Source organism: Drosophila subobscura, chromosome A (assembly GCF_008121235.1).
Source record: "Drosophila subobscura isolate 14011-0131.10 chromosome A, UCBerk_Dsub_1.0, whole genome shotgun sequence".
Taxonomy (NCBI): domain Eukaryota; kingdom Metazoa; phylum Arthropoda; class Insecta; order Diptera; family Drosophilidae; genus Drosophila; species Drosophila subobscura.
Genome location: NC_048530.1, coordinates 18,491,290 through 18,514,692, shown reverse-complemented (window position 1 = coordinate 18,514,692; position 23,403 = coordinate 18,491,290). Strand labels below are relative to the sequence as shown.

Sequence of the window (23,403 nt, the reverse complement as noted above, 5' to 3'; positions counted from 1 at the left end):
CCAGTGCCAGTGCCAGTGACAGTTTCAGTTCTTCGTCCGTGTGTGTATGTGAGGATCATCGTGCAGCGGCAAGAGCTTCTGGCACCGGGGCTCCTTTCATTAACAGTGCGACATTGTCAGTGGATACCATTCGACGTGGAACCGTTGGATCCGCATCGAACGCATCGAGTGCCGATCGCCAGCTTCGTGTCGCGTCGCGTGTGCTAGAGCGAGAGCGAGAGCGAGACCGAGAGCTTTCACTTGCAGTGCGAGAGCGGGAGAAGGCGCGAGAGCGCATGCGCATCTGCATTGGTAATAGTAACGGACAGAGGGACAGGGGGGACAGGCGAACAGATTGTTTTTGCTGATTGCGAGAGGCAGCGGTTTTTATGGCTTATTGAAATCGGCAAACGGCAGTCAAAAAGCGCGCGCACCGCAGCCCACAACGAGCAGAGAGACCGGCCCCACTCGAGACCCACCGTAACCGTAAACCGTAGAAACCGTTAACCGTAAACCGTAAACAGAAAGAACCGTAAAAACCGTTAAGCGGCGACCGTAAATCCAGACTCTTTCGGCACCGATAGAGCAGGCTAAAATGTAGCTCTCGATCAAGTGCAATTTGAGTAATAATAAATTAAAGTTCGCGCCTCAAAGCCTCAATGGTTGTACGGCGTACACACAAATTATAAAGTGATCGTGCATTAAAAACCGATCGGCCAACACCACCACCACACAGCCATAGCAACCCACTCCAAGCCCCACCCAAGCCCCATCAGCTGTCTGTCATAGCGGAGTGCAATTAATTAACCGTCGCGAGCTTAAAAATTAATTCATTAAATGTGCCACTGACTGTCAGCCAATTGCTTGCAATTATTTCAGAGCAATTTGCATTCGTCTTAATTATTTTTGTTACTGTTTCCGTTCGGTTGAGTTGAGTTGAGTTGTGGTTCTGTTACGATTATCCTCCTGGCGGCAGGCAGAGCAGCACGCGAGAGCCCTAACTATAATTATGAGCAATTATAATCCGAATTGCGGTTACTTCGAGGATTGCAGCTACTACACGAACAATGTGTACCAACAGGATTATTGCATGCAGCCGGATTACGAGTACAACAAGCATGTCTACGAGTAAGTAAATCATCCAAAGCACCCGAAGCCACCGAATTGCCCGCCCGCCCCGATCCCGCCATCATCCTTAGCTACAGAGGTTGGGTCGCTCGTCCAATCAGCCCACTCGGGGGCGAGGGATGGAATGATTACATAAATAAATCTGCCGTCGGCAAAAACACTCAGATAAACAAAACCCTGATCATAACATATCTGAATCTTCATGCAAATCACTCGGAGATTTGCTTATTTTTCTGCATTCTGAATCTACTAAAACCAAGCCGACAACTGGCCATAAGTGTGGATCCATTTACAAAAATATTCACCCCAAGATCTAATCAAAATAGTTTTCATTTACATGTTAAGTGATCCTCTCCATCGTTTAAGTATTCTTAGCAATAATCTGAAGATCTCTGAAAGAGTATATTATTACTTGAGGAACATTCATTCATTAAATTTTTATCAGTCAATGGGATCGTTGGCGGCTTTCTGGTGCCGTATCAAGCACTTGATCACGGGAGCAAAGTTTATGGGTTTATTTTTTCATTCACATTTGGCAGGCATCAATGAACAAAGTGAGTTGATAAAAACAAGTAATGACTTGTGGGAAGAACGTACATAAATTGGCAGGCACAACATTAAGATTTCTGAAGATCAATGCGAGACAAAAAAGTCCTAGACGCTATATCCACATAGCGTATATGCCTGTAATGGAGTAAAAACATTTCAATTATAGATTGAAAAGATTACCAAGATACGCCACCTGATCATGGGAAATGCCTTGCACTTGGATCTGCGGCTGATTGCCGATCTGTTGTGGGCTTTTTCCTGGCTGATCTGATCCCTGAGCAAATCCGACCAACAACAGAAGACGAGGGAAGTGTCAAAATATTTCCTGGAAATCGATGAGGCAATTAAAAACAATTTGATTTAAAATCAGCTAAGAAAACACAACCAAAGCCGAGCTAAGAAAACAACAGACACCGACACAGGACACGGACGCTGGACACAGGACACGGACAGAAAGAAGGCGGACAAGCAGAATTTGTGCAGCATTTGGGATCAAAGCAAAACGTATTAACATTTAATGGCATAACATAATGAAATTGTATTGGCTACCGAACCGGATCGAAATGAACTGAGACTCTCCCACCACTCTCCTCTACTCTCACTCTCTCTCTCTCTCTCCCTCGTTCTCTCTCTCTCTCTTTCTGCCCTCTGAACGCATTGATCGTATGCTTAAATCCCTGATTTTCGCACACGGTTAGGCTCGGTTCGACGATGCTCTGCTCTGCTCGGCTCGGCTCGGCTCGTCGTGTGTTGGCCCTAAGCCAATGTTACGGCATTGTGAATGGACTACAGTTAGCCAGGATCCCCGGCTCACTGACTGACTGACTGGATGGCTGGCTGGCTGGCTGGCTGGCTGTACGATAAGCCGAGGCAAAAAGGTGTCAAACGAGACGAGAGAGCATACAAGACCAGAACAGTACAGTACAGGATAGGGTAGGGAGCTGAACATAACAGAACAGAGAACAGATCCGAACCACCAACAATGCGCATTATTTCCACTTTGTCACCTTTCCGTCTGCCCTTGCGAACTGCGGCGGGTTTTTGAAAAACCAAAACACATGTTTAGTGAAATCGTTTGGAAAATCACACAAACAATACTCAGTGCGAGAGGGAGAGAGAGAGAGAGGGCTGCGGAGGCTACACATTTGACAGGCAAAATTTTGGTTTAATTGGGTTTGTCCATAATCGTTGCATCGAACCCTCGGATAATCTGGGATAATGCTGTTTGTGCCAAATAAAACCAATTCCATTTATTTGTACTTTATGTCATGTTCTATACGCTCTCTCCTTATTCATTGATGGATCTGCTCAGTCGCAGTCGCAGTCGCACTCGCAGTTGCAGTCTCAGTCCCAGACCCCGTACCAGTCCCAGTATCTCTGTGCCGGAATTTCCAATCCTACTTCGTGTGCCTCCTTCCCCATATGGTAGCAGGTTGCTTGGGTTTTTCTTACAGTCCTCACAGGTGGTGTCCCTTCAAGCAACAAATTGCTTGTGTGATCGCCGGCGACTGTTGTTTATGGCGAAACTTGTGCCTGCGGCCCACTTGTCTTTGGGCTGCAACTTGAAGGGCACCACCAGAGCAGGGCGCCAGAAGGATATGGACACGCTACACTTGCTTGAGCCAGCCCTGAAATATGTAGTTCGAAAAAATAATTTCATTTGAGCGCAGCTCCCCATCAAAAACAAAGTCGCCCAAGTTGAACGTACTCCAAAAACAACAAAAAAAAACGCGAAAAAAACCAGCGAAAAAACCTACAAAAAAATGTGGAAAGCTTCAAATGCCTGGGAATGTGTGCACATGTCCCCGCGACAACGCAAAAGGCGACATTGGATGAGCCGGGAAGTAAACAAGGCCCAAACCCAAAGAAAAAATTCCAAAGGAAGGCCACCAGCGGGTCGACCCTTGGGATACCCTCGAAGATGGCTCGTTAAGATCTGCGATTGATTTTATGATGCTATAATTGAACCACAAAGAGAAGTCCAATGAGCAGCGCTTCCAACTCTAAGGCCAAATGCTGTCTAAGAATATTTATAACATTTAAAGTCTAAGTTATTTCTTCACAAAATCTATTTCTTCCTACTCTTTGCTGGGTATTCTTTCTGCCCAAACGCCTGGCTGCCTCTAAATGAGTTCAATTTGCGACCCTTACGCTGCGATAATTTGTATTTATGTTTGTTTTTTTTTGTTGTGTATTCTTTTCGATTTGTTCTTTCTCAAACATTAATGCCAAGTCCTGCCCAGGGTTGGACTACATGTAGAGTCCTCAAAGATAAGTTTGAGCTTTGGGAGAAATATCCGTTGAGCTTGTGAAGTGTATTTTTGGTTCAAATGTTGGGCTACTCGCCAGCCCTGGGCTGGACTTGCTTGCTGTCTGACTTTCATGTCTTTTCTGAGGAAACTGTCACCCGCCAAATGGAAGGAAACTTTTTCACCTTTTTTTTGTCTACTGTTTGCCGCTGGGTGGCTTAAACGGTGCTGTCAAAGCGACGGGACGGCCACTTGCCCCCGGCCCCAGTGCCCCCCACCAAAAGGTGGTTCCGGGCGGGACCTGCGTCTTGTGTCTGTCCCTCTGCACGTCAGCCAAATTGTCAGAATCGCAGAAGTTGGTGCGGCAGAAAAAAAAAGAACAAGACCGAAATAAAAATCAGAAATTGATACATTTCACAATTTTGTTGCAGTTGCAGCTCGTTTGGTGCCACGCGTGACTTTGTGACATTTAATGCCAGTTTGTCAGCCAGTTTTAGTCAGTGGCAGGGACTGATTCCGTGCAACGGGGACTCCGATGCGAATGCGAATATAACACAATGAAATTTGCATCCAAGACAGTGGCTCGGGGCTCGACGCGGTCCTTTGATGGGCCTATAATGAAGCATGTGATTGCCTGAAGTATCACGGACGCGCGAGAGAGAGAGAGAGGCAAATGGGGGCGGATCGTGTCTCAAGTTGTTTTTGGCACATTTCTAATGTGACATGAGCTACGGAATCGGGCTGGCAAATGGCATAGACAGATATCTAGATACCTGAGGGGTATGCAGGAGTTTCACTGGACGGTGTCAAACATTTAGGAACATTTATGCAAACATACGAACTGATGTATTTAAGTTCATTTAAATTCTACCAATACATACTATGAAATAATATTAATAATATGATAAGAGTACATACTTTACCTAAAGATGTAATTTGTCGATTTATGTAACAGGAAAAATGACTTACATGAAAATATTTAAATTAAAAAGAGAAGAAGGGCGATTCATGCACATCCACCTATCCACAGATAGAAATGAATTAGTTAAAAGCCCAATAAAATGTAGATTAAGAAATCATACAAATATGAGCTTTATTTCAGTTAAAATAATTTTGTAATGGACAGCTACCGTAGGCATTGTTACAGATACTCTGACTCCTTACCTTACCTTTAGAGAGTTGGATACATTAAATGACATCCCGCAAAATCAGTTACTTTCATGCTTCAGCTATTTAAATTGTAATATGAAACATTTTACATTGAGTTTGCCACACTCCCAATTATGTCCTGCTGCTTGAATGAGAAGAATTACAAAGTTTTCGTTGCAACTTAGAGACCGATCATATGGGATCATTTGTGACCACCGCAAATGGGCAAAGGTGATGTTGGAAAAAAAAGAACGAGAAGAAATTAGAAGACAAAGCACAGGCAAACAATGGCACGGAGGAAGGAGGATAGAGTCGAAATGAGCATTGTGCCCGCTACGCTCCACGCTGAGCCATTCATGAAAAATATTGCAATTGAAGCCCGGCAATTGCCATGGCATTCGAAATAAATTGCAAATGTATCTACCGGCCAGCTCCAGCTGTGAAGGAAGTAGGAAGGAAGTGTGCAGAGGAAGTTGGCCGCATCGCACCGCACCGCATCGCAGTGTGGAATGAATGACCAACTGACCCGGGGAAAAGTGACTGAGCGAGCGACTCAGTGGGACACGGAGCTCAAAAAACGGCAAAGGAATCGGAGAGTCAACCGATCAAAGGTGGAAAACCCATTTGTCAAGCAGCTCCTCGGCGTTGCTCCTTACAGCTGCTGCAGACACTCGTACGTACACAGTGGTGTGATATGTACATGCCTTTTATCCTTTTTTATTAGTCAATGAGCTATTGAATGATCCAACCTCTGCCGAAGAGAGGCAGGCACAGGCAGGGGATGAATCGCAGCACCGAAAGTAGGAAGCAATTTGTCTCGAATTTGTCTGTCTGTCTGGCTCCTTCCTTCCTCGAGCGTTTTGCATTCGAAATGTCTCTGATTTGTCATCTGGCTAAATGATAATGATCCGCTCTAAGCTGATAAACGCCACTGATGAAGGCAACTTCCTTCTGAATCAAATTCCCCATTCAAGACACGCTAATTACTCATAACTTGCAATTGAATTGCTGATGGAATTGCGCATAAATTGCTTCATTTGACTTGATTCTAGGAACCCTTTTTGGCATTCGTAACGCTACATTTCCCACAACTGCTGACATCTTAAGGACTAAACAGGATCGCTGGCTGTCCCATCCTTAAGTAGCCAACGTTGATTTATTCTAAGCTGACTTAAGCAACTGATGGATTGACTTCTGAATGCAAATCGCCCTCATTCGATCATTAGGGATCTTCCTGCCACCCCAAAAACAACAACAAAAAACAACCCAAGTCAAGAATCTATCCCAAAAACGAACCAAACAGATCCCAGCTGTGTTTGCTCAGATATTCACTCGGATGTACATATGTACATCTCCCATCTTGAGGATCCCTTCTGTCCGAACCATGGCAACGCCTTCTTCTTGTGGCCCTCTCCTGCTCTCCCCTACATTTCTGCATAATGGATTTTGCAATGAGGCACATAAATTACCCGGAATCAATATCAAACACAGACAGCGACACAGATCACGCCAGGACAACTGACCAGAGGACAACACCCCGAAAATCAATCAGGAGCAGCTCGAACGCAGCAGCCAGCGGAGCTGAGGAGTGTGGGTAGGGATAGCTGGATGGCTGGACTATAAAGGAGAATGAGGCATTTCCGCTTGCATCCATCCATCTCTCAGCTTCAGCTTGCTCGCTGCATCCTCGGGGGCTGCATTCAAAAGTCAGTTTTTACTTTTTCTTTCTTCTCTTTTTAGTTTTTTGGGTAAATCACTTCCGCGCAACGAATCGGCCAGCCCGAAATTGTCATGGCCGTCAATTGAGAACACGAGCGGGCCAACAGCATACAGATAGAACATAGTGCAGGGCAGGGCAGGGAGGGAGAAAGAAGCTGAAAGATAGGGAGCAGAGAGGGTCAAAATGAAGGGAATAAAGGCAGAAACCGGAAGGTAAATTAAAATGGATGACAATGGGATGAACGGTGCGGTGCGGCAGGAGGGGCTGACATTTTCAAAACGAGCATTGAATGAACGTGAGGCCCGTGAGTGCGTAAGTGAGTGAGTGCGTGAGTGAGTGAGTGAGCGAATGAATGTATGAATGAATGGTTCGAGTGTGTGCATCTGTATGTGTGGCACGCTGCTTTGATCGCTTCTCGAGCCATGACCATGGCTGCGCTCTGGCTTAATTGTATCTCAGCTAAGCAAACACCTTTTGCCAAAAACCTTCTCCCTGCATGGCAAACGAAGCGTTTAATTGGGGTTGTTAGTGCCCCCCGCCCATGTCGCGCGGTTTCTGCCTGCTGAACAGAGCAACAACAGCAACAACAGAAAACATGAAGGCAATAGCAACAGGGATATGGGCAATCGGCGTCTGACATTCAACATACGATATTTTATTGCATTTTGGTGTGGAAAGAGCCGCAGCTAAATGGAAATCAACTGCCGCTGTTAATTGTGTGTATCTGTCGGATACGGATACAATTGGTGGCACTCCTCCGTGGGCCAGGGCCAGGGCCACTGCCAGGTTCAGGACCAGAGCCAAGCCCAATGCATTGTCACACTTCAAATCGAATTGCTGCCAGCTGCCGGCTGACATTTTTTTGAGTTTTCTCTTGAGTTTTGAATAGCGACACGACCCCCAGCGACACGAGGGGCAGGGCACAGCTTTACGGACGGATTAAAAGTATTTTTAGCTGCATTTATGTTGAATTTATGTATAAGGAATTGTTAGGCTGTGAATTAATAATGTTTTTATGTATTTTGATGGCTCCCTCCAAAGACTATTTTCTGCGATCTTCACACTTGACGGTTGTCTCAAACTGTCTCCAGACTGCTCTTTGGTTTAGTGGCTGCCCAAAGCCCTTTTCACTTTAACTTAACTTCATAATTCACATCAAGATGGAACTCATGATTAAATACAATTTATTTCTTGGAATTCTGCAATATTTGTGTCCTTCTCTTACTTCATTTTGAGCCCAACATTTCTTAAGAAATTATTATTCAAATAAATTATACAGCCAAAACTTAATTTACATTAAATTGAAGCATAAAGTTAACTTTCCTTTCAATTTATTAAATACCTGCACACATTTTCCACATTTCTATGTATAATTTCCATCTCATACGTTATCCACGCCCACGACTGCTCAGCCCCCCTCTCGCCATCGCTGATATGTAAATAAATTGAAAACTAATTCAAAAATGCAGCAAAAAGGATGCCTGAAAAGGATTCCGGCAAAAAACAAAAGGGGGGAATGCGACAGCGACAATGGCAGTGAGAGTTTGCCATTTAAGCATTTCAGTACTTAGATCCTAAATGGAAATAAACACACACAAAACAGCAGCAACAACAACAAACGGTTAAAGTAGTTTGAAGTGCAAAATGGGAAAAGCAAGGAGAAACGCAAATAAATACAAAATACAACCAAAAAAAAGCAGAGAAAAAGAAACAATAAAAATAAACGAGTTTTTGTGCGAGAATCGAATTGAATTTGTATGTAATTTGAATGCCAGGGAAGACTACAGGAGATACTCGTACAGATACCAGATACATTTTGCACTACTGTTGTAGTTGTAGTTGTTGTTGTTGCTGTTGCTGTTGCTGTTGTTGCTGTTATTGTTATTGTTCTTGTTGGCGTTGTTGCTGCTGCTACTTAAACTTCCTGCGGAAGCTAAACTATAACAACAGTCGACCGAGGCAGCAGCGCTGCTTGAAAGGTTTTTACTTTGTTAAATGCAACATCATCATTAAGCCCATAACAATGGCCCATCTACCCCCGCCCCACTCCGCACCGTCGCTCCTCACTCCTCACTCCATTACCGTTTCTTTTCCTATGTGGCAGAGAGGAAGGAACAACAACAAAAAAGAAACCCAATTGAAAATGGGCGTGCGCAGGCCCTGGCCGCAGTTACTGCAACAGCAACAGCAACAACAAGAGAACACAGAATATCCCTTTGCCATTGCCAAAATATCCTTCGCACAGAGTGAACTGTGCCGTGAAAATTTCCCTAACATGCGCGCTCTGTGCATAGCCAGCCATCTCGCTCCCACTGCGTGCTGATTGGCCGGGGCCTAGGCCGACGGGCGCGCCCACTTGGCAGAACCGTCGCAACGGTGACGGTGACGCCGACGGCGAGAATGGCTGCGACGCCGACGGCATTACAAGTAAATTTCCCCCACACCCTTACTATATGCTCGTGCATGTAAGAGGGGTGGTAGGGGGGATGGGATTGATGATGGTGTGAACGTCATGAGCGACAATGGAGTGCCACTTCCCTGCTGTAGAGATGTTTGGGGGTGGAGAGGCCTATGTAAAGAGCGACCCTCCACATAGAGATACTTCTATGTGCAGAGGAGATACTTCTGGTATATACTCCAGCACTCTTATGTGTATATTTGCACATATGTATGTACATATGTGTATGTGGATGGGATCCAGGCACGCCATGTGTCTGCCAATGTAGCATTTTCCCTTTTCTTTTGCTCCTTTTCAATTGCTCCACAACTCCCGGCCGTGGCTCCATTTTGGGGGATTGTTCAAGTTAGCTTAATGTTCGTGTTGATTATGTTTTTTCCTATATTTTATTTCGGGCCACTCTTCCTCTTCTGGGTGTGTCCTGGCAGACAGCGAGCGGCAACTTACACATGCGAGCATGTATTGGCATGTGAAGGATCTGAGCTAATCATGGGTTAGCTTATGAAGTCGAAATTCAAATAATTTTTGGCTGCCTCTCTGCCAACACGAAAGGAAAGCTTCATGGAAACAGTTGGAGAACTTTTCCGTGTACATATAAATGTGTCCCAACGTCAAAGTAATATTCGATACGAAACGTGGAAGCGAAGAACTTCAATGGATGATATGTTGATAAGGATTAGACTTTAAGATGCATTAAATGGACTCTCGTGCGCCTTTCTTGTTCGACTGTGGAGATTTTCCATTATAAATTTGTCCAAAAACTTCCATCAAATATTCGACTATGTGTGAGATTGATAACATTATCAGTTCAGTACACCAGGCCGCCAAAACAACATGAAATGGCTACGGCATTTTTGCTACAGTCTACTCAGGCTTTAAGCATTCCAACTTTTAACATCAAGATAAATCCACTATGTATTTTCTATTAACTAGTTCCTGCAGTGAGAATCTAGTCCGCATAGAAATGTAATGAAATGGCTGCAACGCTTCGGTTGTTTATGTTTTTAAGGGTCGCAAATGCTTCCCTTTACTCAATGCAACTTCTACCGTGTTGGGTTTTACATTCTTCTGCAAGGGTTACCACTGAGAGTGTAAGGGCATTTACAATCACAGAGAAATTGAATTGTATCATGCTCTGGCACTACTTTAATTCAGAACATTTTCGGAAACTCTAACAGGAAAGTAAAGTATAATACGTGAATACGCGTTGGTTTCTAATAGAGTTTGAGTGCAAATTGACTAAGAGATTATCAGTGAAACAAAATCGAAACAACCTATTTATATAAGTTGGAATTGTTTGTCAGTTGTTGTAAATATATAAGTTGTATTTAAAATGGCAACTAATGAATGAATGCATGTACATACATATGTACATTCATTGTACATATTTACATAAATATGCAGTCTCTGACATACCGGATTTTGTATTTCCATAAGGTGCAAGTGAATTGCTTTTAAGGTTTGTTCTCTGGCTAGCTATATATAAAGAAACGTTGCATAATTATAGATATGTGCACAATTTACATATGTTTAAGGTTTCACATCTAAAAAAACTGCCCACAACTATGCGAAACATCGTTCGTATGAAGCAACGGGACAAAGATGTTCGTTGTGATGCATTTTGATCTTACAATGCATTAAGTTCTTCTGTTATTCATTGTCTTTTAAATACATAAATAATATGCATTAACGTATTGAAACGTATTGATGGAGCTCGCATTGATCTTAAAGTGCATTTTCCCCACGATCCCTGTACATTTATTAGAAGCTGACATCATGTCTTTTTAAGAACTTTTCTGCCTCATTCTTCCCTATGCAATCTATGATATCATGTCAGGGCTTGACCATAAAATCATGTCCTGTCCCTCACTCCTACAAAACATTCGCACACACTCTCGGCTCTGGGGCTGTCGTAGGTGCGTCGTCGTTGTCCCCGGATCCCGCACTACAGCGACGATAATGATAAACACAATATAATGACGCGGCAATTGTTGACAACATCAAGTGTAGGGCAGAGCCAAGCCAGCATGGACCGGGCCAGGAAGAAGAGATAGTTGGCCGAGAGAGAGCCGAGCATTCTTTAACGCGTAATGTGAATGTGAATGTGAGTGAATGAAAGAGTTTTCCGAGCCACGAAAGGAACTTGTCTGACTGGCTGGGAACCAAGACCTGGGTACCAGTCCTACCTAGAGAGCTTCCCTCTCTTATGCCGCTGCTGCCGCTACTCGAGCTCTACAATGGCTCACACGCACACTAAGAGCACACACACACACTCGCACAGGGACAAGAGAGGCGGCGGCTCAAGTGGGCACTCGTCGGATAGGGCAGAGCAGGGCAGCAACAGCAGCAGCCAGTGGCCCTTGCTGCCAGCGGTGCAAGCGAGACGCACGGACAGACACAAGGATCTCTCTCGCTCTCGCTCTTGGCTTGAGCTCGAGCTGGCTGGTGGTGGGTTCTGCAGTTGTTGCCTTGCCGGTGGTTGAACGAGCCACTCACAATGTGGCTGCTTGTTGTTGTTGGTGTGGGCTTCTTCAGCGCTGTATCCTTGTTGAAAAGGACATGAGAAGCCACTTAGCGTGGCCCAACAACAGGAGAGTGTCTCTCTTCAGGCCCTGGGCTCAGCTCAGCTCGGGCTCGGCTCTACTTGGGTGCTCTGCTTCACTGGTGTTGCCTCACGACTCCATACACACATAAGTCTATGTCTCTGTATGTGCCAAATGGTGGAGGGATGCAGCCCTGGCCATATACCAAAAGACACCCTGCACACACACACACACACACACACACACTTGCACACACAGAGAGACGCAGAGAGAGAGACTCTTCTTTTTTTTGGTACTTTTCTGCCGTTGGCTGGTTGGACTCGTGTCGAGTTCTTGATGTCTCGTTAGTTGTTGATGACACTTCAGTTTGGAATGTTTAGAGTGCGGCTAACAGCGCAGAGCCCGAACGCGACCAAGTGAATCCGTATCCGCATCTGCATCCGCATCCGCATCCTTAGCCGCATCCTTCGTCAGATTGCGCATCCGTGATTAGCCGAATATTTTGATAGCCAAACGGAGGGACCAACATTGATTATGATTACCATTGGATTTTGCTAGCAGGTCCTTGAGTCTCAAGTGCAAAAAGTCTCCCAGTGCATCTCTCTCTCAGTTCGCGTGTGTGTGAGCTTTTTTTTCCCGTGTCCCCGTCACTGACTCCGTGTCCGGGCGTGCCAACAACAGCCACAAAGTGGCGGAGAAACGCAAGAGTCAGTCTCCGGCGCCCGCCGCCCAGCAGCGGCGCAAATCGAACGGATCCCCTGCCCCCACATCGCCACAGCAGCCGCCAGACGGCCGATCGCCCGCCGCTCTGGAGATGACCACTTCGGGCGCCCTGGAGCGTACGCCCTCAAAGCGTAGCCGCGAACGGGAGCGGGATCGCGAGCGGGAGCTAAGCAGCGGCAATAGCAGCGGCTTGGGTAGCGCCGGCAGCCTGCCCGCCTCCCCGCAGAGCGCCATCACCGTTAGTCCCGCCTCGCCGACGACCCCCACAACGCCCAAGCGACCGTTACGCACCTCCACCCCCTCGCTAGATCGCGAGGGCGAACGGGCCAGGGAGCGAGAACGCGAGCGCGACCGAGATCGTGCGGAGCGTGAGCGGGAGCGGGAGCGAGAGCGGGAGCAGGACCGAGAGCGCTCCTCCAAGGTCTTCAGCACAGCCAGCACCACGGTGCCGACGACAACGACGCCCTGCGGCACCGGACTGGCCGCCACCGAGCATCTGCGCATTCCCACAGGAGCGGCGGCCTTCAGTGGCTTTCCCGGCCTCCATGGCATGGGCAGCCTCATGGTGCCCTCGTCGGCGGCCGTGGCTGCTGCAGCGGCTGCCCCCTTTCTACCCTGGTCACCCATACTGCTGCCGCCCTGGAGCCACGCCCTGCTGCCGGCCGCCTTCTATCCGGCGGCACTGCGCAACGCCTTGCCCGGGTAAGCACGATCGGGAGGGAGTGGGAAAGGGGAAAAGCTCGTACTTAAACATGGGATATTTGGAGGGATTATAGATCGTTGGTGGGAACTATGCGGGAGCCACAAATTATCATAAATATCCCTTAACTTTCCTTAAGTTCGATTGGTAAAACAACTTTACTTTTGGGGCAAGAACTCATCTAGAATTTTGCGCTTTATTTGATATGTTGAATGACTTCTAAGCTCTATGGGATTCGCGGCTACAACATTATTCTATCTTCTATCTTTATGCAGAAACTGCATTGCAGATCCATCAATCCTAGAGTTCTGCCTATGAAATCTGTCATACTTCTGTAATCTAACTCTTTCCTCTCCATCTTCCATCTACTACTCTTAGTTCGATCTTTATTTATTGCTCGAAATGAGAGATTTAATTAATTTCAAACCGCTAAAATCGAATATCAAAGTTCCATTTCCACCGCTCGATCTATGCCTTTGCTTTCTGCCTAAGCCTCAGTTTTGCCTTCGCCTAAGCTTCGGCTTCGGCTTCAGCGCATAGTCACACCCCTGAGCGAGCCCCTGCCCTAGTGCCTAGTCCTAGTGCTAGTCCTGGCTAGCTAATGGACTTTGCACACTAATCCAATGAGGCCACTTGCTGGGCCAAATGAGCCAAATCCTGTCGAGAGGAAAACGCGCGAATATGGGACGTATTTCCCCCGTTTTGCTGGTCGCGCAAGTACTCAAGGTCCTCGCATTTGGATCGTAGAATTTACGCCTGGCCCTGGCTTAGAAATTCCCATCCATCCATGAGGACAGTAGGTGAGAGTGGTCAGGGAAACTCCAAGCCAGGGCCAACATGTGTGCAGCACTCGGTGCAGATTCGGACGACAGGTCTTCCCCTGAGCGACGACGACGGTGACGGCGTCACACTGTCTGGCGGAGGGAATTCCCTCTGCACACACAACATGTGTGTCGCCGTCTTTGTCCCACCATCGTGCCGGGCCGGGCCGAGCCGTCTCTGGCGTGGGAATTTTCGAAAAATGCAATGTGGAAAAACCGGAAGCAGCGCGCGAAAAACTTGCGCCAACATGTGGCACGACCTGAGGAGCGACCTGACCCGATCCTATCCCATCCGATCCGATCCGTTCCTATCCGATGCGATCCTGGACAGGTAGATGGCGGGCGATCCCAGCGGTGGTCACTGGTCAGTGGTCAGTGCCTTGCTCTAAAGCAGATTTGTGTTTAATTGTTGATGGTATTAGTGGAAAATCAAATTTTCATTAGCCTCTGGGTCTCGGTCGGGCTTTAACAAGGGAAATGGAAATGGAAATGGAAAAGGAAAAGGAAAGGCCACTGGGACTAGGTGTCAATAATCCAGCGATTTGGCTGCACTTAATCAAAGTTAATTCTTGCTCGAGCATTTTCCACTGAGCTCTCCCTCCACACAGTCTCTCAGACATTTCGCTCGCCCGCTCGCAATCTGCGAAAGTCAGGCCAGCGGCAGGTACATGTGCAGCCCCGACAGGTAGACCCGTCCAGTCTCTGTTCAAGCCACATTCTAAAGCCTTTGTTGGGCCTTCCGGCCATTCATGAATACCGGATGTAGCAGCAATGGGCACGAAACTGCAGTTGAAAGATGACAGAATGACAAGAGCAAGTAGCAAGTAACAAAATTCATTCAAGCCTCAATCGAAACATCAATCGTGGCATTCATTAAGCATTGAACCATTACCATCAATTTCCAACCAACTAACTCGAGTATCCTGCCTCATATTTATGGCCCATTTATTTCCACTTCTTTGCCATTTTTTTCTAATAATTTGTTAACTTTTGCTTGCAGCTTATTTGATGCCAAAGTGCCATCGTCGCAGCGCTCCGGCTTTCACATATCGGACATACTCAATCTGGACGGATCTGATCTGAAGAATGCCGCCGCCGCTGCTGCCGCCGCCGCTGTTGCCCAGCACAGCAGCGAACTGAGCCACGCGGCGGAGGCCAGCAATGGCCATGGACCGGCAACGCTCTCGCCGACGCCCACCAGTGCGGCGGCGCTGGAGGAGCATGGCGCTGGGGCCGGGCACGGCGAGCATCACACCACAGAGCACCACCCACAGCAGCCGCACCACCACCAGCCGCATCCGCAGCATCACCAGCAACAGCATCCGCATCCGCATTCGCAGCACCATCAGCAAACGGTAGCCCCTCCCTTGCCCCTGTCGCACCACCAGAGCAGCGCTGCTGCTGCCGCCGCTGCCAGTGCCGCTGGCGTTGGATCCGATGCCCATGTCGGCGCCCACGCCCATGCCGCCGCCCACCTGCTGGCCAGTCACAATGCGGCGGCCGCCGCTGCAGTTGCCGCCGGGCAATATCTGCCCAAGAACTTCGCTGGCACCTTCGGGGACGAGATGTCCTCCTACCACCACATGGCCCAGACAATGCTCCAACACTCGGGACGCAGTGCGTGGATCAAAGAGAACGAACTATACGGTGAGTTCAGTTGCAAAACTTCAAACTGGGGGAAGCTAGAATTAAAATTAACTAAGCGGGAGAAGATTTCTACAGATCTTAAGCAAGGAAGCATTGGAAAGGGACCATTCGAAGGCTCCGATAGATCTTTCAATCGTTCTTCATCTGTGGCTTGGGCAGCGATAACTTACCAAAAAACGTACCAAATTAACTGAAAAAACCTCTTAAACCCAATTGAAAACATGAGAAACTTATAAGGTACATAAATGCAGATAATGCAATGCAAAACGCAAGACTCTCTCTGGGCAAACATTAGATGACAAAATGGAGACAAATCTCAGAGGAGCATATCAGAATTGAATGTGCCATTCCAGCACTATATTTGGCTTGAAATCCTTGGATAAATCTTCCAAAATAAAGACGAAACCAAGATATATTTTTGACCTACACTTAGACCTGCAAACTTTGCTGGAGAATCGTAGCCACTGGCTCAATCGAACGTTGTAAACATAACCCTCGAGGGTGCGGGAGTGTTGCACCGATTAACTGCACGACTAATAATATTGTTAAATAATTGCCTCGCCAGGGAAGTGGTGCTCACCCATCCACTCGTCCATTCAAGCATTCATGCATCCATCCACCCAGCCACTCAGTCACAGGCATTGGGTCTCGGGTCTCAGTTATCGGGTCGAGGAGGCAGCTGTGTTTGCATATCGAACTCTTCCTCGCACTCGTATGTGGCATGGGCCAGTGCTGTGTTAACCCTCTACTATGTATGGATTCAGGTGCTTGCTGGGAGCGCTCTGCGGAGTGGTGACGAGCCATTTCAGATCCTTTCGCAGTTTTCTATCGTTTGCTTTTTTGTACATTTTTTTGTTCCACTCATGCATTGGATTGAAATTGGGCATGAAAATGGGAAGGGGACTTGGACTTGGGACTGCCCCTGGGGTGCTTTGGGTGGGGTTCTATTATAATCTTGACTAATAGTTTGTATGCGATTCACACTTGAGGATTAACTCTGTTGTTGGCCCAAGGATGGGTGTAGTCAATCGTTCCCGGCTTGGCCCTGCCTGCCAGCCTTTGTCGCTTGTTGTTGTTACGGGCCAAACATTTTCTCTCACTCGTCCTGGCAATTTATGGCACGCACTTCCGCTTCGTCCACGTTCACGTCCCTTTTGTCGATTGCCTCCCCCCACCACCACCACTCCAATCGCTCTTCCTCTTTTTTATTATACCTTTTTTTTGTTGTTTGGCTACAAATTATAATTGCTGCCCGCTTGCCGTTTTTTTCTTCCGCTTTTTCGCTTTTTGTTTTCGTTCCTCTTTTTTTCTGGCTGTCTGCTGTGCTCTGCTCTTTTTTTTTGGGAAACTTCACAGCTGTAGGAAGGAGCGTCGACGAGGAGTCGTTTTGATTATATTAAGTTATTAATTTGTTGAGTTGTCATGGAAGCGGCGCGCAGGGGGGGGCACAGCTATGGGGTAATGGATGAGCATTAGCCGCTGGGCTTTGTTTAGTCAATGGTAGGAATAGTCGTAGGAGGAGGAGCAGGAGCAGGAGCAGGAGTGGATTCTCGAGTCTGGAGTGTGTCCCCTTCTATGATCTCTTCTGGAGCCCTTGCGGTTTGCATGGATCACACCCGATCCCCTCCGAGGGGCAGCCTATCCGCCACGCCCGATAATAAATCAACGTGCAACAAAAGTCACATCAAAAGTGGGCGGTCACCCCATAGAGGGAAATCACTGAAAGAGAGAGAAGGAGAGCGATAGAGTAATGGAAACCGGAAGAGTCTTGCAATGAAATGCCATTGATGTTTTGAGGTTTGCCTTTTGTCCGCCCAACCCAGTGCGAGTCCCAGTCGCAGTCCCAGGACACATTCCGTGGCACACAGCACTCGTAAATGCCTTTTCATTAGCATCCCATTCCAATCGCTTGCATCCCGAAGGTCAGCAGTCAGCAGCAGGAGATCGCACCGTCGAGACCAGGTAGCAGGAGATTTTCCTGTCAATTTTTGCTTGTGTCTCTTGCTGCCTAATTGACATTATTAGACCCGAACCCATGTCGTGGCGGGAGCAGTGGCAGCGGCAGGGGCAGTGGCAGGGGAGGGGAGGGACGGTGCCCGCACATCTGGCCCACCCCAAAGCAAAGATCGACCACAGCCTCATGTCGGGCCGTAATCCAATTGCCAGAGTTTGACTCCTCTTCGGCAAACACACAAAATTTCGCCCGATCATGCCGAGCCGATCCGATCCGATCCATTCCGATAGGGGTGGGTAGCTGCAGAAAGGGTGTGACTTAAGGGGTGTGTCGGGGCATTAATTTATTGGCATTGCTGACAAATTCGTTGTCCATTGGCATTGGGTTTCCTTTTGTTCTGCCATCTCGCTAACCCACAACTCTTGTCTCTCTCTCCCTTTCGCTCTCCCTGCAGGCACACAGCAGCCGGCTAGTCCCGATAGCACATCGCCGGTTACATCGGAGGTCTCCTACACGTACATCGGTTCCAATTGCCAAACCTCGCCCGCCCTCTCCGGCGACTACAAGAACTACAGCCGGTCCGCGGACAGCGATGCCCTGTCCGTGGGCGATGCCATGCACACCATCCATGGGGGCGGCAATTCCGGCGGACCCTCGGCGGCGCATGCCCTGCACAACAACAACAACAATAGCACCAGCAACAACAACAACAACAACAACACTCACAGCCTGAAGCACGACCCCATCAACGGCGGAGGAGCGAGCAGCGGGCATGATGACAGCCTCAACGAGGACGGCATCGAGGAGGACATCGACGATGTGGACGATGCGGATGGCAGCGGTGGCGGCGGCAGTGGCGGCCTCAACAGCGACGGTCTGCCCAACAAGAAGCGGAAGCGCCGCGTGCTCTTCACCAAGGCACAGACCTACGAGCTGGAGCGAAGGTTCCGGCAGCAGCGCTACCTCAGTGCGCCGGAGCGCGAGCATTTGGCCAGCCTCATTCGTCTGACGCCGACCCAGGTGAAGATCTGGTTCCAGAATCATCGCTACAAGACGAAGCGGGCCCAAAACGAGAAGGGCTATGAGCATCCGGGCCTGCTGCATGGTCACGCCACCCACCCGCACCATCCGTCGGCGCTGCCCTCGCCCCGGCGCGTCGCTGTGCCCGTGCTGGTGCGCAACGGCAAGCCGTGCCTCGGCGATGGCTCCAAGCTGGCGCCCGACTGCGTCTCGGTGAGCTCAGCGACGGCCACGGCCATGCAGAATGCGGCCGCTGCCCATCATCTGGTGGCGTTGAACGGGGCCGCCTATCAGCATGCGGCGGCCGCCGCTGCCGCCGGACTCCATGCTCATGCCCATGCCCATGCCCAGGCCCATGCCCATGTCCATCCGCATGCGCATGCGCAGCGCGCCGCCTGGTGGCCCTAATACAGCTAGATGCGGAGCGGCATGGGGAGTGGCATGGGGGTATGGACACTCGAATAGTCGACACTGGAGCTGGGAATTCGAACAAAACTTTGGTGCAATAATGGAGCATGCCGGCTCGCCAGGCCCCACCCCACAACACAAATGAGCAACAGAGCAGCGAATGAAGAGAAAGAGAAGTCAAAGTAAAAGTAGAAGCAGAAGCAGAAGGAGAAGCAGCCAAAAAATATATGTGGAAAAAGTAAAACATAGTCAAAAGTAGAAGCCTCTGTCCATCCTGTAAATAAGTCAGACAAAAAGGCACAAAAAAATACATAAAACACGCAAAAAACAAAAAACAACAAAAAAATTAACTAAGAAGAGTTCGGAGAGCGGATATCATAAGTGTAAAAAAATATAAAAAATTACAAATTATAAATTAGAATTACCTACAAAAGCCCCGTGTAGCTCAAGAGCTCTAGGGCCCAATTTAGTCAATAGAATTTCTAAAGCCCTTTCCCTTCTCTATAACCATTCCCAAAAAAAAACAATATTTACATACCATAATTGATTAATCATATAAACATACTACTTTTTTTTTGCACTAAAGTTGATAATACTTATAAAACTAGATCTAGAGAATTTATTTTTTTTTTTTGTCTTAGTCTTTAGCATTATGAAAAATCCAAATGGAAGCCCGTGTAAATATTATAAAGAAATTAACCTACAAGATGAGTGGGCGGAGGTCTTATAAATATGAGTACATAATGTACACGTACATACATATGTACATCACAGATCGCAATGCAAATAAATCATATGTCTGTACTATATAATACCTAAAGCATTAATTAGTGTTCCATTTTTTTGTGTGTAGCCAGAATTTAGTGATTTTTTTTGTCGTATGAATAGACACTTGTCGTAGCCGATATTTTTTTCCTGCGTGTGCGTGTGTGTGTGTGTGTGTGAGTGTGTGCATAGCGAGTAATGAAAAACAACAAAAAACTCCTTGAATTTATAGCGAGTAATGAGTTCCAAAATGTTAGCAAGGACCCAAGGACAAAGACAAAGCAAAGAAAAACGAACGAATACGGACGGAGACGTAGACAGAGTCCGGCGCAGGTCAAATGTATTTGAGACAGAAGCAAAGCGAAGCAACCAAAACCAAAACTCTGCAACTTACATTTTAGAGATTTAATAAAAACCCATTTACAAACCATTTAAACGAAAAAGTGTTATTTATTTCATTCATTGAGTTGTACGATTTACAGATAGGATTGCTGCATGGCAAGCAACAGTGCCTGAAATATTTTCAATCAGAGAATTGATTCAGAAAGCGTAAAGCACTTGGTAGGTAAAGGTTTTGTGGCCAAATCTAACAACGTCTCGAAAGAACAAAGGAGATTTTTTAATCGGCAGAGAAACTCCATCTTTATGGACATTTTTAGGCAACATTCAGAACTCCCTGCGAGTTGTAGACTCAAATTGAACCCAACAGCAGTAAGTGTTACAAAGTTCACTTACTGATGTGCTGGCACTCCGGAATCTATGCATCATATTGCAACGAGAGCTCAGTCTTTCAATTGAGTGAAAATGGAATCGAGTGGAATGAGTTCTCCCCTCAACTGATCCACTTTTGTGGCATCGTAAATGCCTATCCCTACACACACAGCAACACCCCGGTACTGCTCTATCGTTTGGGGCGTATAAACATGTTGGACACACCATAAATATGGTCTTGATTATGGTAGTTAGCTACCGTTCTGTTCTGCGATTGCAACCGTAATCCATTGAGTTCAATTTCTGTTGATTACGGCACCACAACAATATTCGTGGATAGCGTCGGGTCGCTATAAAGCCGTTAAGCCCGATAAGCAGACCAGACCCCGCTGCCCAGCACTAAGCAATCGGACTTTAGGCTATAATACCCACCATCTATGTGTGGAACATACAATATCTGGAACACTCTGTCTGGTGGCTTGAATTTCGATCCCATTAACAATCGATCATGGGCGTTTCATCACATCGAATGGGTGAAGTAGTCAAAAAGCCGACGGCAAATCAGCCGCCATTATAGGTACATATCTGCCACCACCCCCTGCCCGCGACCAGTGACACATTTGGCAAATAAAGAACTCGAAGTCAAGTAGATGGGGCTGGAGTATCTCATAAAATAATACGAGTGCTATTCTAATAAACGACAAATTGAATTACTCATCAGTGGAATACTCGCACTTGAATTGACTCGACTTGATTCACTGCACTGAAGTGGATGCCACATGGAGCCACTCTCATCAGCAGTCCGAATCGAGTTGATCGCACCCATTATGCGAAACAACAACAACAGATACTGTTTGGCATAATAATTATATTCTTTTCAGGCATTCATAAACATCGAGTGCCACTGCAGAAAGAGCAAACGGACAACGAAATCGAAACACTCATTTACACGGGCTATAAACTTGAACAACTGCAACTGAAGTGCCATAAATGTTGCCACCCCTCCCACCCCTCTCTCTCCGCCCACATACACGAATTATTATACCTTTACGATCGTTGGGTCGTAATGGCTTCATAACACAATGTGTGTGGAGTATTGATAACTGGTTCACACTCGAATATCTAGTAATTGCTGATCTTTTTTTCCCCCTTTTAGTTGGGGGGAGTATGATGTCCTGTGTAGCGCTTGAACGTTACTCCCATAGAAGTACACATAATAAATTGCTGCTACATCGGAGCATCTGTCAAAGCCTTAGATCCCTTTTGCATCTGGCACTTTGGATTCCTATCTAGAACACACCTGCGGGTATAGCACGTATAATTGCTTGGAGCTGCAGAGCTTCTTGTCTCGGTAAGCCTTAAAGTAAATGTTTTACTGGCTATGCCTTGGATTCTATAGCTCGTCTCACCAGCAACCGAATGTTCGACGAAAATACCAAAAAAAAAACACGAAATTGGCAGCACGCTGAAAAAATGCATAGGAATATTCAAAATTCACAGAACACAGTCCTAAATTTATTGTATTTATGTAATTCAATGCACACACGAATCGGGATAGCCTGGGAAACAATCTGTGCTCCAATTTACACTCCCTCGAGTGGCTACCCCAAATCAGAACGCGTAATTAACTATGGCCTACAATCTGGCATACAGACTATATATTTGTGTACATAAGTATATATGCACTTATATATGAACATTTGTGTGTGCCTGTGCAGTCCCTGTCCAGATATTGAAAGCCACCAAAGGCCACTTATCGATTATTTTATTAATTGTAATCTCATTTATTTGCCCTACTCTGCGCTCTCTCTCTCTCTCTGTCTCTGTCCCTGTCTGTGTTTAATTTCTACGTTTATTTTGTGATAAATGTATTATTATTTGATCAGACCACACATACACACTCGTTCGTATACTTTAATCAATTTTTCATTACATACCTCGGACTACGTACGATGTTGTCTGTCTTTATCAATGCCAAATTCGAACGCCAGTGGTGGGGCCAACATTCCGAAATCATCGCTGATCAAGTGCCTTTAAGCACTAGACACGATCGACTGCAGCGACCGGAGACCGTCCCCACAGCTCCTCCACATGTTCAAGTGCTCAAGAACAAGTGCCCCAGGGAATGCAATAGAATGGAATGGGATGCGCCCGAGCTTGTGTTTTCCTTGATCCAATTCGATCTTTGCCTTGTGCCCATTACCTCAATTTCCTTTCTTAAAAAGCAGCCGCACATACACAAAACTGAAAGCCAACTGAAAGATGTCCGTAATGACCCCTGCGTGTATGTATTTTACATTTGATGGTTGCATTTGTTATGCATTTCAACAGAATTCAGCACTCTTACTCGAATTTGTCTTTGGCAGCACTTAATTTTTCCTATTAAAGTTAACATTAATGCGAGTGGAAATAATATTAAAATTGACTAGTCGAATCAGTAGCGACAAGGCCTTTGGCAAAGGTGATTTTAATGATGAAAATTCAGGAAAACTTTTACAGAACTTTTTACAAATTTCTCATATTTTTGATTAAAGTATGGGAACATCAGTTTCAGCGTGGGCTTGTGGAAGTTTTAGCTCCCACTTCAATTTCGTTTTTAGGATGACATGAATAAAAAATGACTTCTTCGACTTCTCTTGAGATGGTACCTCACGAAAAATGAATGTAACATCTCCTGAAGGGAGCAATCAGAACACAAATGTACGCATGCTCATACATATCCATGAAGAACTCTCAGCTAATGCCTTAAAGCTGCCAATTAACATTGTTTTACGAGCCAAAAAGACAGATTTACATTCTGTTTATGTAAATGTTTAAATTTGTACATATTTATGTACCTACATATGTACATGCATATGTACATATGTATCCATGATCTC

The 23,403-nt window shown here is 46.6% G+C and overlaps 1 protein-coding gene across 2 annotated transcripts; it reads left to right on the top strand.

Annotated features, from left to right (window-relative positions):
• LOC117897679 (homeobox protein vnd) lies at positions 1-19,868 on the top strand. Of its 2 annotated transcripts, none has more exons than XM_034806702.1 (3): positions 1-1,107; positions 15,020-15,666; positions 18,075-19,868. In XM_034806702.1, exons 1-3 carry the CDS (start codon positions 989-991, stop codon positions 19,046-19,048), a joined length of 1,740 nt encoding a protein of 579 aa, XP_034662593.1. In that variant the 5' UTR covers positions 1-988; the 3' UTR covers positions 19,049-19,868. The 2 variants fall into 2 exon arrangements, with proteins under 2 accessions (XP_034662593.1, XP_034662584.1); XM_034806693.1 differs by lacking the exon at positions 1-1,107 and adding an exon at positions 11,957-13,200.
• The last annotated feature ends 3,535 nt before the right edge of the window (positions 19,869-23,403 follow it).

Bases quoted from the DNA above. Each gene is read 5' to 3' on its own strand.
- LOC117897679 (XM_034806693.1), top strand. From the start codon at position 12,590: ATGACCACTTCGGGCGCCCTGGAGCGTACGCCCTCAAAGCGTAGCCGC. The intron at 13,201-15,019 runs GTAAGCACGATC...TTTTGCTTGCAG, and splicing joins CTGCGCAACGCCTTGCCCGG to CTTATTTGATGCCAAAGTGC. The intron at 15,667-18,074 runs GTGAGTTCAGTT...CTCTCCCTGCAG, and splicing joins CAAAGAGAACGAACTATACG to GCACACAGCAGCCGGCTAGT.